This window comes from Anticarsia gemmatalis, chromosome 2 (assembly GCF_050436995.1).
Source record: "Anticarsia gemmatalis isolate Benzon Research Colony breed Stoneville strain chromosome 2, ilAntGemm2 primary, whole genome shotgun sequence".
Taxonomy (NCBI): Eukaryota; Metazoa; Arthropoda; class Insecta; order Lepidoptera; family Erebidae; genus Anticarsia; species Anticarsia gemmatalis.
The window spans coordinates 4731092-4744757 of NC_134746.1; the positions used below are offsets into that span (position 1 = coordinate 4731092).

The following is a 13666-nucleotide window of genomic DNA, read 5'->3' on the forward strand; positions in this document are numbered from 1 at the left end:
AAGTAATTAAATATGTTTAATTTGACATGTTATTACTGAGGTATTTTTTGAAAGCATTATTACTGTTTAGGACGAAATGGCGCTTGTTTTTGTAACAATTAGTGGAGTTTTACGAAACCCCACATTTTAAACAACTTATTTATTCACGAGGTTTTTTGAGACCTCAGAATTGCTGCAGTAGTTTGTATGGAGTTTTAATTCGCCAATAAACTTGTATGAGTATAGATCGGATATTAATAAAAGTAGTGATATTGAACCGTCCATTTCGTGTACGTATCGCGACAGATGTCTGCGTCGTAATAAAACTTTTGCGTGCTCCTCCGGGATCAAGACATAGTTCCCAAGTTAGGCGAACCTTTGTGAAACATACATACATAATATATCTCTATATATTCACTTTATACCTCTACTTTCTATACTACAACAATATTTTAGAATTTCGGCACTAACTTTTGCAATCAACTCCCAAAAACTTGATTCAACTCAATCGTTTAACACATAGTTGTACAGGAAAAAACTATGAGTCATATTTTTACACTACAATTATTCATGCAATGCTGTTGGTATCGTTTTCATACGAAGCAATCTGCAGCGCGACTAGTAAATTAAACAAAGCGGGCATACTTCTCCGTGTTAAAAACGAGTTAGCATAAGGAACGTATTTATAAATAGTACAAAAGTGTATTCATAGAAGCGGGTAGTATGTGGCAGTTTTTGCGCGGTATGTGATTATTTGCGTCGCTGCGCGGTCGTTGCGCGGTCGCTGCGGTTTATTTGCGTGTGTCGCGCGTCGCCGAGGACGTTCACACGTGCTCGCCAGCCACGATCCCGGGTATGGACGCAATGCTTCAATTTTGCATCCGAAAGTTGGAAGTTTCTATTGATTATACAGTTTTAGGTCTGACTTCCGACAACCGCGTAGATTAATATTGAATAATTACCATTAGAAGAAAGATCTAAAAAGTCTTAGTTATAGCGTATATATGCTCGGTCTAATCCGACTAGAAAAAACCGAATTTCTAATTGGTTTTACTCCTCTATCTACGAGAAACGACACTCAAAACTTCTGACCATACCTCCCGACCACACCAAAAAGCTTCATAACATCCCTAGTCTTCCTGCTTGCACCATGCTGCTCTGATGCTATTTTCATGCTAAGGGTTTATCCAAACAACATTCCAAAACAATACGATATTGAATCCTGAAGTTGAATAATGTATTGCACCTGTGCGTATTTCCGGAACGTTTATTTTAAGTATGTTTACATTAAGGCTGAACGCCTGATGTCAAATATTATCTGACAGATTGTCATATCAAATAAGCATCGGTTAAGTGCTCATTGATATGAAAAGGATGCACGCGGAAGTAAATTGAAATCACTTTATAAAATACTAATAAAAATTTTCTTCTTTATCTTACTTCGAATTAAACAACAGAAGTCTCGTTTAGCCTTCGTTAGAGCTATCTAATAATCACCACTTTGTTACCCTCAGTATTCAATATGATATCGATTTGTCTTTTTTGGCATCAATAAAAAATCTCTTCCGATTCTGTCCGCCTTTATACAGCTCTGTATACAAAGTTTAAAATAAATAAATAAATATCAAATACGGAAAACGACAACTCGATAAGTGATCGTTTCTCAGTAACACTAAAAAAATCGATTTACATTAGATTCCACACAAATAGCTAATACAACTACACATCTCCCCTAACACGATCATATTCTAAGCTCGTTACATCTCGTTGACAAATGGCACACAACTTCGTCCCGCGTCCATCTTCACGAGGAACTGATTACATGTAGTTTTTGCTATTACGAACTAGCGGTAACGCATTCCTTGGGCTAATGATATCCTGAGCGATCGTATCGTTATGTTCATATTAGATGACAAGGGGCGGACAAGGAAGTAATTAAATAATGGACTTTCTGATATGGGTACACGAATCCCCGATCACTATGATAATCAATACCAATTTGTCAAAGCAAACTTTTATTAGGCACATAAATATTGATTACAATCTTTATTTGATACTGGTTACTGCTGAGGAAAAAGTAGACCTTATACATTTTATTCTACGAAACGTCTCAACGTTTAGAAACAAGATTATAATTAACTACCTACATGAAAACCCGACTTCACTCGGGCGAATTTTGCTACGGCAACAATTGTCAAAAACAAAATTTTCGCCTATCTTCAACGACTCAAGAACCAAAGATGGCAACTACGGTTTGTTTATCAGTACCATAAAAATTTAACGAAATTCTCCATATTCTGAATTATGTTTCATCAAAAATCTTGCTTAGGTAAGATACGACATCTGTAAGATCGCATATTAACCCATTTTATTTTGTTCCCAGGTTCGTCAAGAATGCGGTCCACCATCTACGATGGAGTCTCCAAGCCTGTCGTCTCCTCACCCGACTCCCGGCTCGATCCGTCGAGAGAACCTTCGAGCGCCCCCTCCGGACACGGAACTGCTGCAGTTTGCCGCCACCCTGGCGTCTACCAAGAAACTGTTCACGAGCCTCGCGGACCGACTGTGTGATCAGCCTGACTTCGCCGTGGAAGATAACACGGAACGCTGTTGGAATGGAAATGCTGTCGCTGAGTAAGTAATTGAATACATTCTTAGAGTTTAGATCTTCTTATCGTATGGTTAGTGGTCAACATAGTGTAAAACTTGTTCAAGCCGTCCAAAGGTACGACGTAGCTTTACGACTATCTTACTTGACAACAACCGGGATCGACATTTTTCCATGCCCTCCAAAGCCCGAAGAAACCCAGTTCAAATACCTCTATGCGGTCTCACATCTATAGAATGATTGGTCGTGAATATCTTGCCGATGCTTAGTATTCTAGTAAAATAGGAGTTAACAAATGTTATTTAGATCTTTGAAATCCTCAACATTTTACTATGCCAGAACCTAACAACCAAAACATGGTTTGAAACTGAATATTCCTGAAAAAACAAACATAAACCACTGGCCGAATATACATAAAACTTCGTAAAAACTAAAACCTATTTTTACAATCTAAATCTCGTATATATTTTCTGGGAACATTTATGTGCATAGTTAACGTTACATAATCCGTACCCTGTAAGGGGCTGTACCCGTAAAAGTAATTAATAATTTAAGTACGAAAACTAAAACCGCGTTATAACCTCACTTCGTAGAAGTCTAGAACAGGAGGAATGTAAATAGCACTTTATTGCGTAATATAAACTAAATTGAACTATATTGTTGGAGTTTATTTTAACCCGAAATGTTTGTTTCAAGTTAGTGAGAATGTCTATTTAGAATGCGTGCCACGTGTTCATTACACATATTTATTTACGATAAAAAAATAAAATAAAATCACACCTTATTCCCAAGGGGATATGCAAGTAGATAAGAACGTCACATAATTTTGTGGGGATCGTTTTAAAAAGGTTTTTTTATCAGAAAAAAAAAGCTGGTAAACATTACGCATATAAACTAGACTCAATAAAAATTCAAGAACTTTTCTTCATAACACTTTTTACGTATGAAACGTTTGAAAACATTAGCCGTTTTACGACTTTCAGATTTAAGGTAAAGCCTACGTTAATGGAATTGCAAATCTGTCAAGTGGTTTTGAAGAACTACCTACACCATACTGCCAAATATCATAACTTTTAAACTCTCGCGTTGCATGTTTAATGTATAATAGAATACGGGAATTAACGCGAACACGCATTACTTTATTGTTTTAACTACATAAACTAATGTTATTTTCCTTTCCCCTAGTTACACGAAGCCACTAGTATCATCAGCGTCACTGAGCGATCAGAAGTACAACCCAGAGATCACGGGCAGCCCCCCACAGGACCCCAGAGTGGCTGGACTGGCTGACAGACTCCAACAGGCTAGACAGGTATGTATAAAGAACACAATACTTTTTATTAATCCTTGTTTGGGAAAACGTCTTCAAAAGCGGAGGAGTAGCTACTCATTTTATTATACTATTTTCAATAACTAAGTATGTGTCCGAATTCGTTTTCGGCATACGATGTCACAGACTGTTAGATAGATCAAGCATATTTTTATTTAAGCTAGCCTTGTATTGCCTTAAGGCGGATTATTTCATCAAACAAACAATTTTACCGCAGATTCTCATTATATTGACTGTCAAAACTACAAGACGATTCGTCGAATAAGTCTTATAAAATGATAAGTTCGGTCTTACATACAAAAAAGATGTTTCATCTTGAAGATAAGTAATCTTTTTTTGCATTAATAAAGGTATTCATATGACAAAAGACAAGTATTAATCTATTTTTATGTTAATAACTAGCTGACCCGCGCAACTTCGCTTGCGTCACATAAGAGAATCATAATTTTCCCCGTTTTTGTAACATTTTTCACTGATACTCTGCTCCTATTGGCCGTAGCGTGATGATATATAGCCTATAACCTTCCTCAATAAATGGGCTATCTAACACTGAAAGAATTTTTCAAATCGGACCAGTAGTTCTCGAGATTAGCGCGTTCAAACAAACAAACAAACAAACAAACTCTTCAGCTTTATAGTATTAGTATAGATGTTCTTCGTATGATACAAAAGCAACCATTATCAAAATTCATTCTGGTAGATTTCAATTACATACCTAGTACTTACCTAATAAAGTTCATTAGAACAAAAACATAATAAAGCGAAGCCTCAAAGTGTGAGCAAACGGTTGTAACCCCAGGTTAATCGGTATTTACACCATGTAATCGCCTGAAGTAGACTCCACACTGCGATCCAATTACCACTGTAATCACAGATCGAACGTTCTCTAATCTGCCCACACTGTCAATATTTACGTGTCTCCAGACTAGATTTGTAGTTCATTATTTCATGTTAAATTGTATTAGGTCGGGGAAAAAGTCTTTTCGCATTATTGTATTTATGAACTTGTCATAAAATCTTTCCTCTACACAAAAAAGCTCGATGTTTGCCTCACGAGCTCACTGAAAGAAACGTAATTAATGAACCGTGTATGTCATTTGTGATTCTTGAAGCCAAAGAGATTTTATTACAAGTTCATACATACTATAATGTGAAAAGACTTATTCCCCGACCTAATATATTCATTTTTTACATATTGTCTCTTTTAAAATATAGTTACAACTGTAGTTGACAACATTAAAGTTTTCAGATTTTTAACCTCATTTTATGTTTCAAAGCCAAATACGTTTTGAGTAATTCTGGGAAATATTTTCCCAAATTACTGTTAAATTATATTAACATTCAGCTTGTCATTTGCAGTTAATAGTTAATTTAGTAAAATAATAGGGATATGTTCATCGTTTTAATAACTAATTTACATTTGCCAATAAATTTCCTAGAAGTGAGAACGGGAACGTATGGAATTTCACTAAACAAATGTAGTTCATTGTATAAGTCTAATGTTTCCCGTTAATTTGAACATCAAAGTGCTGTTCCCCGTAAAACCATTTTGCTTTGTTTTAACTATTATTAATATGGTTTACGGAATATGGTGGAAAATTACCTTATTGTCAGCGTTATGTGGTAAACTTAAAAAAATCATGTGAGAATAAATAGAGCATTGTCGAAAATGTAACTTATTTCGTATAGTTTTGCTTTTTTGACAATAATCTGAATCAATGTTATATTATTAACAAAATTTTTCAAAATTTGGTAAAACAATACATTGGACGGGTATCTGGTTAAACCCGTAAGAAGCATAAAACCTCTATCTTAATCAGTAAGTCTACGGTAGAGGCGCCATAGGAACGACATTTTTAGTGTGTTTTTAATGAATAACATTTTTACATTCATACAAAGATTTTAACTTACTATCAAGTCAAGAATATTCTTCGAATAAGGAAAAAGAAAATATTTTATTTATTACTAGTTATTTGTTGATAGCAAATCGGCTTAGTGATCGATCGAGCAATTACGCAGTTTGTAGATACAGTTGAATTAATGACGTATATCCGTTTCTACTGATTATTCACGAGCTTTTCAATGTATAAAGGATATTCTCCACTTTGAAATTTAACTAGAAATGAAGCTAATATCAGGTTATTGTGGTTTGAACTCTACCCGTCTGTTATTAAGCCAGCGAATGGAAATTAAACAGAATTTATCTCTAGAACATTATACTATTTGCCTTCTAAAGGCCAAATTTTAACATCCAGCTATAACGCAAATGTCCTTTGCAGATTAGATTCATACATATTTTTATTCAAATTTTTAAAATAACAAAGGTTTCCCAACAATCAAACTATCGTAGAGTCAAAGAATATCTTAAACTTCTTAATCTAGAACATCAGTGCCTCGATTCTCTTCTACTATCGACTACCGACAACCGAACTGTCATCGAGAAATTTTGTATGATAATCTGATCAGCGCCTCTGACGGGTGTCGTAGGAAACATTTTGGCAGTACATTCTAAATGTCAAAATTCGATAGCTAGCCGGTTGTCCGTAGTCGATAGTGGTAGAGAATCGAGGTACAGTGCCCTGTAGCCTTGAACAACTGACGGTAGCCTGTTTGTTACGGCTTACGTACTTTATTTTGGAAATACACAGTATAAATAATTATACTCTAGATAAATTATGCATCTCTCTATTAAGATGTCGGAATATTAGGTCGGAGAAAAAGTCTTTACGCATTGTAGTATGTATGAACTCGTAATAAAATCTCTTTGGCTTCAAGAATCACAAGTGAGTACACGGTTCATTAAGTTTCTTTCAGTGAGCTCGTGAGGTACCCAAATATCGAGCTTTTTTGTGTATAGAAAAGATTTTATTACAAGTTCATACATACTATAATGCGAAAAGACTTTTTCCCCGACCTAATATAACAGGTTGTTTCATATGATATCTTTTGTCCCCAGTTGCTAGTATCATACTCTCGCAGTAACGAGGCGTCAGCGGAAGCTTTCATGCAGGGCGACGAGGCCGGCGAGGAGGGCTCGGGCTCCGGCAGGAACTACCCCGACGATTACGACACGGAGGGCTCCGGCGATGACGGCTCCGGCGACCATGATGGACGTGAGTACAAAGTCACTATTATTACCTGAAATATGACGAGTTTTTCATAAGAGAAACACTGTTTGAGTTTGAGAAGAATATGAGTGCGTTTGAGATTTTTTTCATTGGAAATTAGTTTGATCGTCTTTACTATGTGTTTATGTGTTGAGTTTGACGGTATATGTACGTCTTGTTTTTTCGATTCCATCTCTACAAAGAATTTTCTTATGCCTAATTTTGTTGAGTTTGAAAGAAAAAGGTGCGAAATTATTGCATTTGTACTTTATTTTGTATTTTTTGCTAAATATGAGTATTATTTACAACAGAAGGCAAAACATACATCAACGAGTCGCCGCCAGACTCATCGACGCCGCGGACAAGCGCGAGCGGCGCGCTGCACCCCTCGCCACTTGCCGCGCTCGTCCTCGTCGCCTGCACCGCGCTCAAGCACCGCACCTAAGCGACCACGCACCACGTAAGAATAACCATATCATTTGTATGACGTCATGTGTGAACGGACGCGTGTTTGACTGCTAAATAGTAGTGACATAAAAGACATGTGACGCCCCGCGACGTCTAGTGCGATCGTTTCTGTAGCTAGTCCCGAACTATGTTAGTATCAGAGTCCGATGCCAGATTTCCGCGTATTTACAAAGATATTTGTAAGATTTTATATGAACACCTCGTACTGTCGCGAGACGACTGGACGTTTTAATGTTTGTAATTGTACAGTGCATATCCCAGTAATGTACAGTACATATCGACGTTGTATTCATTTTGTAAATATATTGTTTTGACTCTTCGTAGTATTAGGTGAGGAATATACATTGTAATGGAAGCTTTACTATACTTCTGCATTTAAAAACTTCGAAGTGATTGTGAAATTTATTGTCATAATAATAATAAATTATTTGAGAAATCTTTAATCATTGTTGAACACTAGCTGATTGGCAATAATTTTATTAAGAGAAATGTATAACGATTAGAAGCGAGTGATAACTCTTAAATAAGGATTTTGTGTACAGATTGTGTAAATACCTGAAATCCTACTGGTCTAGGTGCTTAGCTAGTAAATATATTTCGTTGCCATATTAATATTACGGATATTATTATTTATAATATTAATTAAGTCATAATTTAAACTAATATTATGTTATGTGATACAGATTAGAAAATAAGTTATGCACCAGTTGCATTGTATTGTGTTTATACATACTTTGGTTTGTTCTCATGTAATAAATTTAATATTTGTCATTAATTATAACCTTAATAATGTATTTAAACCGATCAGATTTGAAGGAAATTAAGCATTTTCACTTGAACTAATAGAGTAACTGCAGATAAAACAATAAATAGCTTACATATTCGTTGTGTACAATTTGTTTAAATATAGTCCTAAATATGCATACTTAACAATCTCCACTGTTCAGTTTCAATATCATCAAAATTTTAACTTAGAACAAAAATGACAAGAAATTATAAAAAATATAAGTTATATGTAGCAATAAAATACGATTGTAAATTGCTTTAAAGATTAGTGAATATTATGTATAATGAGAGTCAGCGGCGGTCATGTAATGGCAGCCATGACAGTTTTGTATGTATCGTAGATATGGGTTGTTTGACGCGAGGTAGCGAGGGCCAGTCACGACCAGTGCGGGCCAGTGTGGGGCCAGTTCGGGCCAGCGTGGCCCGGTGGAGGCCCACCGCGGCTCGGGGACATGCCGCTACAGCGTCGTATCATTTTCGTCACCTCACATATTATAAACGATGAATCACACAGCTGTAAACACTTCGCTATATTTATAAATTCGCCTTTAAAGGCGTCGCTTTGACGAAAATAGTATGTGTAGCGTCGTGACACCCAAAACTCAATGTAAATATTGTTGGAGAATATATCGTGTGAAACGGAGACAATTGCTGTTATATCTGAGTATATAATATGGAAATAAATTCTGTACTATACAGTTTTTTTGTTTTATTGGTGAGCCCTAGGTTTGGTACGATTTACATATTTTATTACGACCTAAATTCTATTCTGTTTTATACGTGGATATCCCGCAGTAGCGAGAGCTTTAGTCTGTAATAAGGTTGGAGTAACGGACGATAAATTCGCTGTATGCATGGTATGTATTTTATTCCTTTGCGAAGTATTCTTTTATATCTATCTAGCACTAGATTTCGCTCGTTATTTTGTTCGCGCGGAATACTCCGCTTTATTTTTCATCTTGCAGACATAAAACATGGTTCATTTTACTTCCACTTTATAGTTTTGCAGCGGTGGAATGTATTTGTGTATTCTTACAACAAAAGTGTACAAATAAAATATTCATTTCGGTTTTGTATACAGTATATGTTTATTATTCACATTCCTTTTGAGGTTAAGTTATGATACTCTATCAAAAAAATTCAGCGACTTTTTGACGAAATTACAGATAACATATCTTGTAAAGACATATTTATTAGGCTCTACAAAAGGTTGTTCTATACAAAGCAACACTCGCAAAGGCTGGAGATATGAAACATAGTGATTGTAGTGTCATAGAGCGGTGAGTATAGTAGACAATCTTCACATGGCAACAGCGGGCTGCACGCGTCCCCGTTTCGTTATATTTTATTCATACGTCCATTGTATGCACTCACGACTTGACATAATAACACCCTGTAATGTACCATTCCGTTTCAAACGCTTTTAACGTTATGAAACTGACGACAATATGCTTTGAAACACGTATATTTCGGTGTTAAATGAAAACTTTGTCGGAATGAAATAGTGTCTGGGTTGCGAAACAGATTTTCGTACAAAAGACTACTGTCGTACTAAGAGTGGTGTGCTTATGAATTTACGAATATGAATACGAATTATCTACAATTGAAAATGGATTAAGGCATGTAAGTATTGAAAACAATAAACCTTGAAATCTTTATATTCAAATTACACAAATTTTTATTACATGTCCAAATATAAAACGTCTTAAATCCAGTACCCTAAAAGGTAAGTAAAGACGGCACTCATGAAATATACCAACACAACTAGTAATATAATAAATGTTTAGTAAACACAATAAATCTCCATACAAAATGCTAAGGCTAACTGCATCCGAATACGAGATGACAACCACTTCGGCACACCTTTATAAACTATCGAGAATAACAAGGATTTACAATTGAAGAAGCGTGTTCAAAATAAGGAGTAAAAGATAAATATGTACCGAGCTAATTCATTTAAGAATTAATTACGTATTTGTACGGATTTAGATCCGAATTAGAACACTTTCTACTTTAGCCCGAAATAAGTACAGTCATAAGTACAAATATGTGAACATCAGGAACTACAATCTTCAGCCTTGTTACAATATATTTATAGAAATAAAAACAGTAACATTAATCTTACTACCCTCAAATTTATAATGGATAGGCTGCCACAGATATTCTTACACGTTCAAAAAAATATCGCCTGTTTTTCGAAGTTATAATATATTTTTTAATGTGTATAATAAGTATTTCTTTCTTTATATCATAGGTACTGTACAATTTACTTACAAATTATCAAAGACTGAGCTATCGAACAATATTGTGTCTTAAACTAAATGTCTTTTTAAAATAGCTTAAGAATACAATACTTTACAGTTGTTCACGATCTTCAGTGACAAATTCTGCACATGGCTGTACACCATTTCTAACCGCTATAGTACGTTCAGACCACATGTAAAAGCAATTAGGACTGAAACCACCCCTGCTTTATACGAACTACTGCTGAAATACGCTTCACACTATTACTACAGGTAGGAGAAACACTAGTACGAGTATAGTTGGACAACTTAGTAGAAAGCCTTGTATGCATGGTTCCCGGGTGGTTTGCGAAAGGTGAAGGTGTACTAAATTTAGAATTTAGAGCATCAATGACAGGCCTATGCAGCTAACGGTGGCCTATCTGATACAACTAATTTACTCAGAACTACATATAATAATTAATTATTAGATAGATCGAGCATGCGAAGCCTCTCTACTAAGTTGTGAGACTATACCTACAAGAGATAGTACACCAATTGCACGGTCATTGCAGCAAGTAGATCAAAGGAAACATCAATTTAATAAAACAATGTAGCTACTTATTGTATTACGGAATGAGTTACCAAATGTTTCTATGTGGGTCATTGTGGGTGCTAGATGGGTCACTTGGGTCACTTCTATTGAAGAAATTTTGTAAGTAGAAAGCATGTTTTTAAATGTGTCACCCACCGATTGACCGTAGTTTACAACGAACTACCTTTTGAAATTTGTCATTGTCACGTTTTGACTGGTACAAACAGACAGACAGTACATTTTAAATGTCCAACTCGATACTCGATGGTTTAAATGTAGAGAATGTGCAGACCCAATATTCGTTGTTTTAGATGAGGATTTTTCTGAGTTTGTTGAAAGTTTCTCACTGAGCTCTCTTTTCTGGATATCATCACTGAAGTCTGCGATATCTTGGACATCGTTAATCAAATATTATGGTAACATTATCATCTGCTAGCACTTAAACATGAATAAGAATAGAAGTGTTAAAATTCATAAATTCAACACGGACAATTATTATCTACAAAATTTATTAATGCAAATAATGTTCATGTATAAATAAAACGTGTTAAACGAGCTAGGATTATTAATATTTGTCTAAATGACTAATGTTCGAATGCACCATACAAGTAAGCAACGTTGCAGTATTCAGACAAGCTAATCAATTATACGAATGCAATGCATCATTGGACTTAATAACAACTGATTATGCAAACCAGTATACGGACGCCTATTTCGTTTCAACAACCATCTGTCTAGCCTGTAAAGTTTTCCATATTTTAATTTTCTAATAGACATACATACATAACACCATCTATCAGAGGTGTATGAATACTAATCCGCGTTTCGCGATTAACGATGTTAGTCCCATGTAATTGAGGGCAAGCCTATTGCTATATACCGGGTACGTTACCAAACTCTTAGTCCGCCTTAGGAATAACAGAATATCTTATGGAATGAAAGTAATAATAAAATCTGTCCCAGACACTCCACATTGTCCACATAAGTAACTTTCAATACATTTAGTATCTGTTAGTAAACGTACACCGTCTGAGTCGGCCACTCGAATCACATAACGGATAGAATAAGTCAAGAGCTGTATCAGACGACCATTTCACGGATCATTTAGCCTCGAGGTCGGCCGACTTCACTCGATTTATACAATTGCTTACATGAGCCCGGCTCTACCTACCTTATCTACAATCAATACTCGCTTATTGGCTGCCGATCTTATTGAAAACTTGCATCGATCATATTACGCAACAGAATTCAACATTCTATCTTACTATTGCTAGTAATTGCAGTTCCCATTCGATCGAATGTGATTAATAGATTTGAAATCGTTGAATGCTCACGCATGCGAAATATTAGTTCGGAGTTCGTTTGTACCGATTCATTCGTATTGAAATGATATGTGAGGTCGTTGAACTCAGCTCATGTATATAGCAGGAATGTGCAGTGGGTTATCTGATTGGGCTGAATTGACTAGGAATATGATTATGACAGCGGTATTTAAACAATGCTGACCACGTCTGTATCTCGAACAGTAATTTGCAAGCGAGGGCGGGTGAGGCAAGTGACATTTCCGAGCGGTCATGTATATTTATGTACAACTTTATGTATCTACTGCTTAAATATGTTGAGTTTATGTGAATGGAGATTGTTTGTTAAATGCTGTACTTTTTGTTTAATATAATACAAAAAAGTGCAAACTAGACACTCGTATTTCATGTCTAAAAAGCTTTGTTGCAGCAAAAATGTCTGCTCACAAGCAACTTCCCGGGAAAGAAACTATAAAATTTAATCCATTGGGAATGCAGGAGATTTATATTTTCTCTTTTGGACACGAGTAATAATATTATTATAAAAGCAGTACACATAACTGCAGAACAGAAACTTAGTATAAAAGTAAATAACATTAATTTTACAGTAATTATAGTCTCTTACCATTTTACTTTATTTATTCACCTTATTTCAGTCTCTCACTGCTTCTTCCTTAAACTTCCAGATCCTTGCTTTCTTCGATCACCACCAGGAACCTGCCTAAATCGTCCCACTATCTTCATTTGTTCCAACCTAGTCCTCGACTTTTCACTCTATAATAATTAACCGTCTTACTTATAAAAGTCGGGTAAGCTCTGATTCTTTTGTTTTTTTTTTACTCTTTAACATTTTCAAAAATGATTAAAAGTGACAAAACATTTAACTGATCAGTGCATAACGACGTTTTTATGTAAGACAGAAAATTTGTAGTAACAGACAGAAAGTAAACTTAATAGGGTATTTGAATATTAGTCAAATCAGTTACTTTTTATGAAATGTCAAAAATGCTTTTCTTACGAAAATACGTGCATATGACGTGACAGACTAGTGCCGCCTAATGTTGGCACTAAATATTTTTTATCTCATCTTCGTAAAAAAAGTTTAACAAAGCCTTAGTGTTAAGGATATGTTTTATATTTTATCCAGACAATATATTTTTTGAGAATCTAGTCAAATAGTTACCCAATGATATCGCTAAATACGTCTGGAATCAAGGCACAGGTCAAAGTATGAAGTAAGTGGAAACAATTACGACTTCAATCTACATTA

At 35.3% G+C, this 13666-nt stretch overlaps 1 protein-coding gene across 1 annotated transcript in view; it reads left to right on the forward strand.

The window, feature by feature from the left end:
• dally (division abnormally delayed protein) overlaps nucleotides 1-8976 on the forward strand; it is a 114812-nt gene extending 105836 nt beyond the window's left edge. The window contains exons 6-9 of the mRNA XM_076125551.1: nucleotides 2363-2613; nucleotides 3773-3899; nucleotides 6874-7030; nucleotides 7336-8976. Coding sequence (XP_075981666.1) covers nucleotides 2363-2613; nucleotides 3773-3899; nucleotides 6874-7030; nucleotides 7336-7469 — 669 coding nt within the window. The 3' untranslated portion in view covers nucleotides 7470-8976. The remainder of the gene's footprint in view (nucleotides 1-2362; nucleotides 2614-3772; nucleotides 3900-6873; nucleotides 7031-7335) is intronic.
• The last annotated feature ends 4690 nt before the right edge of the window (nucleotides 8977-13666 follow it).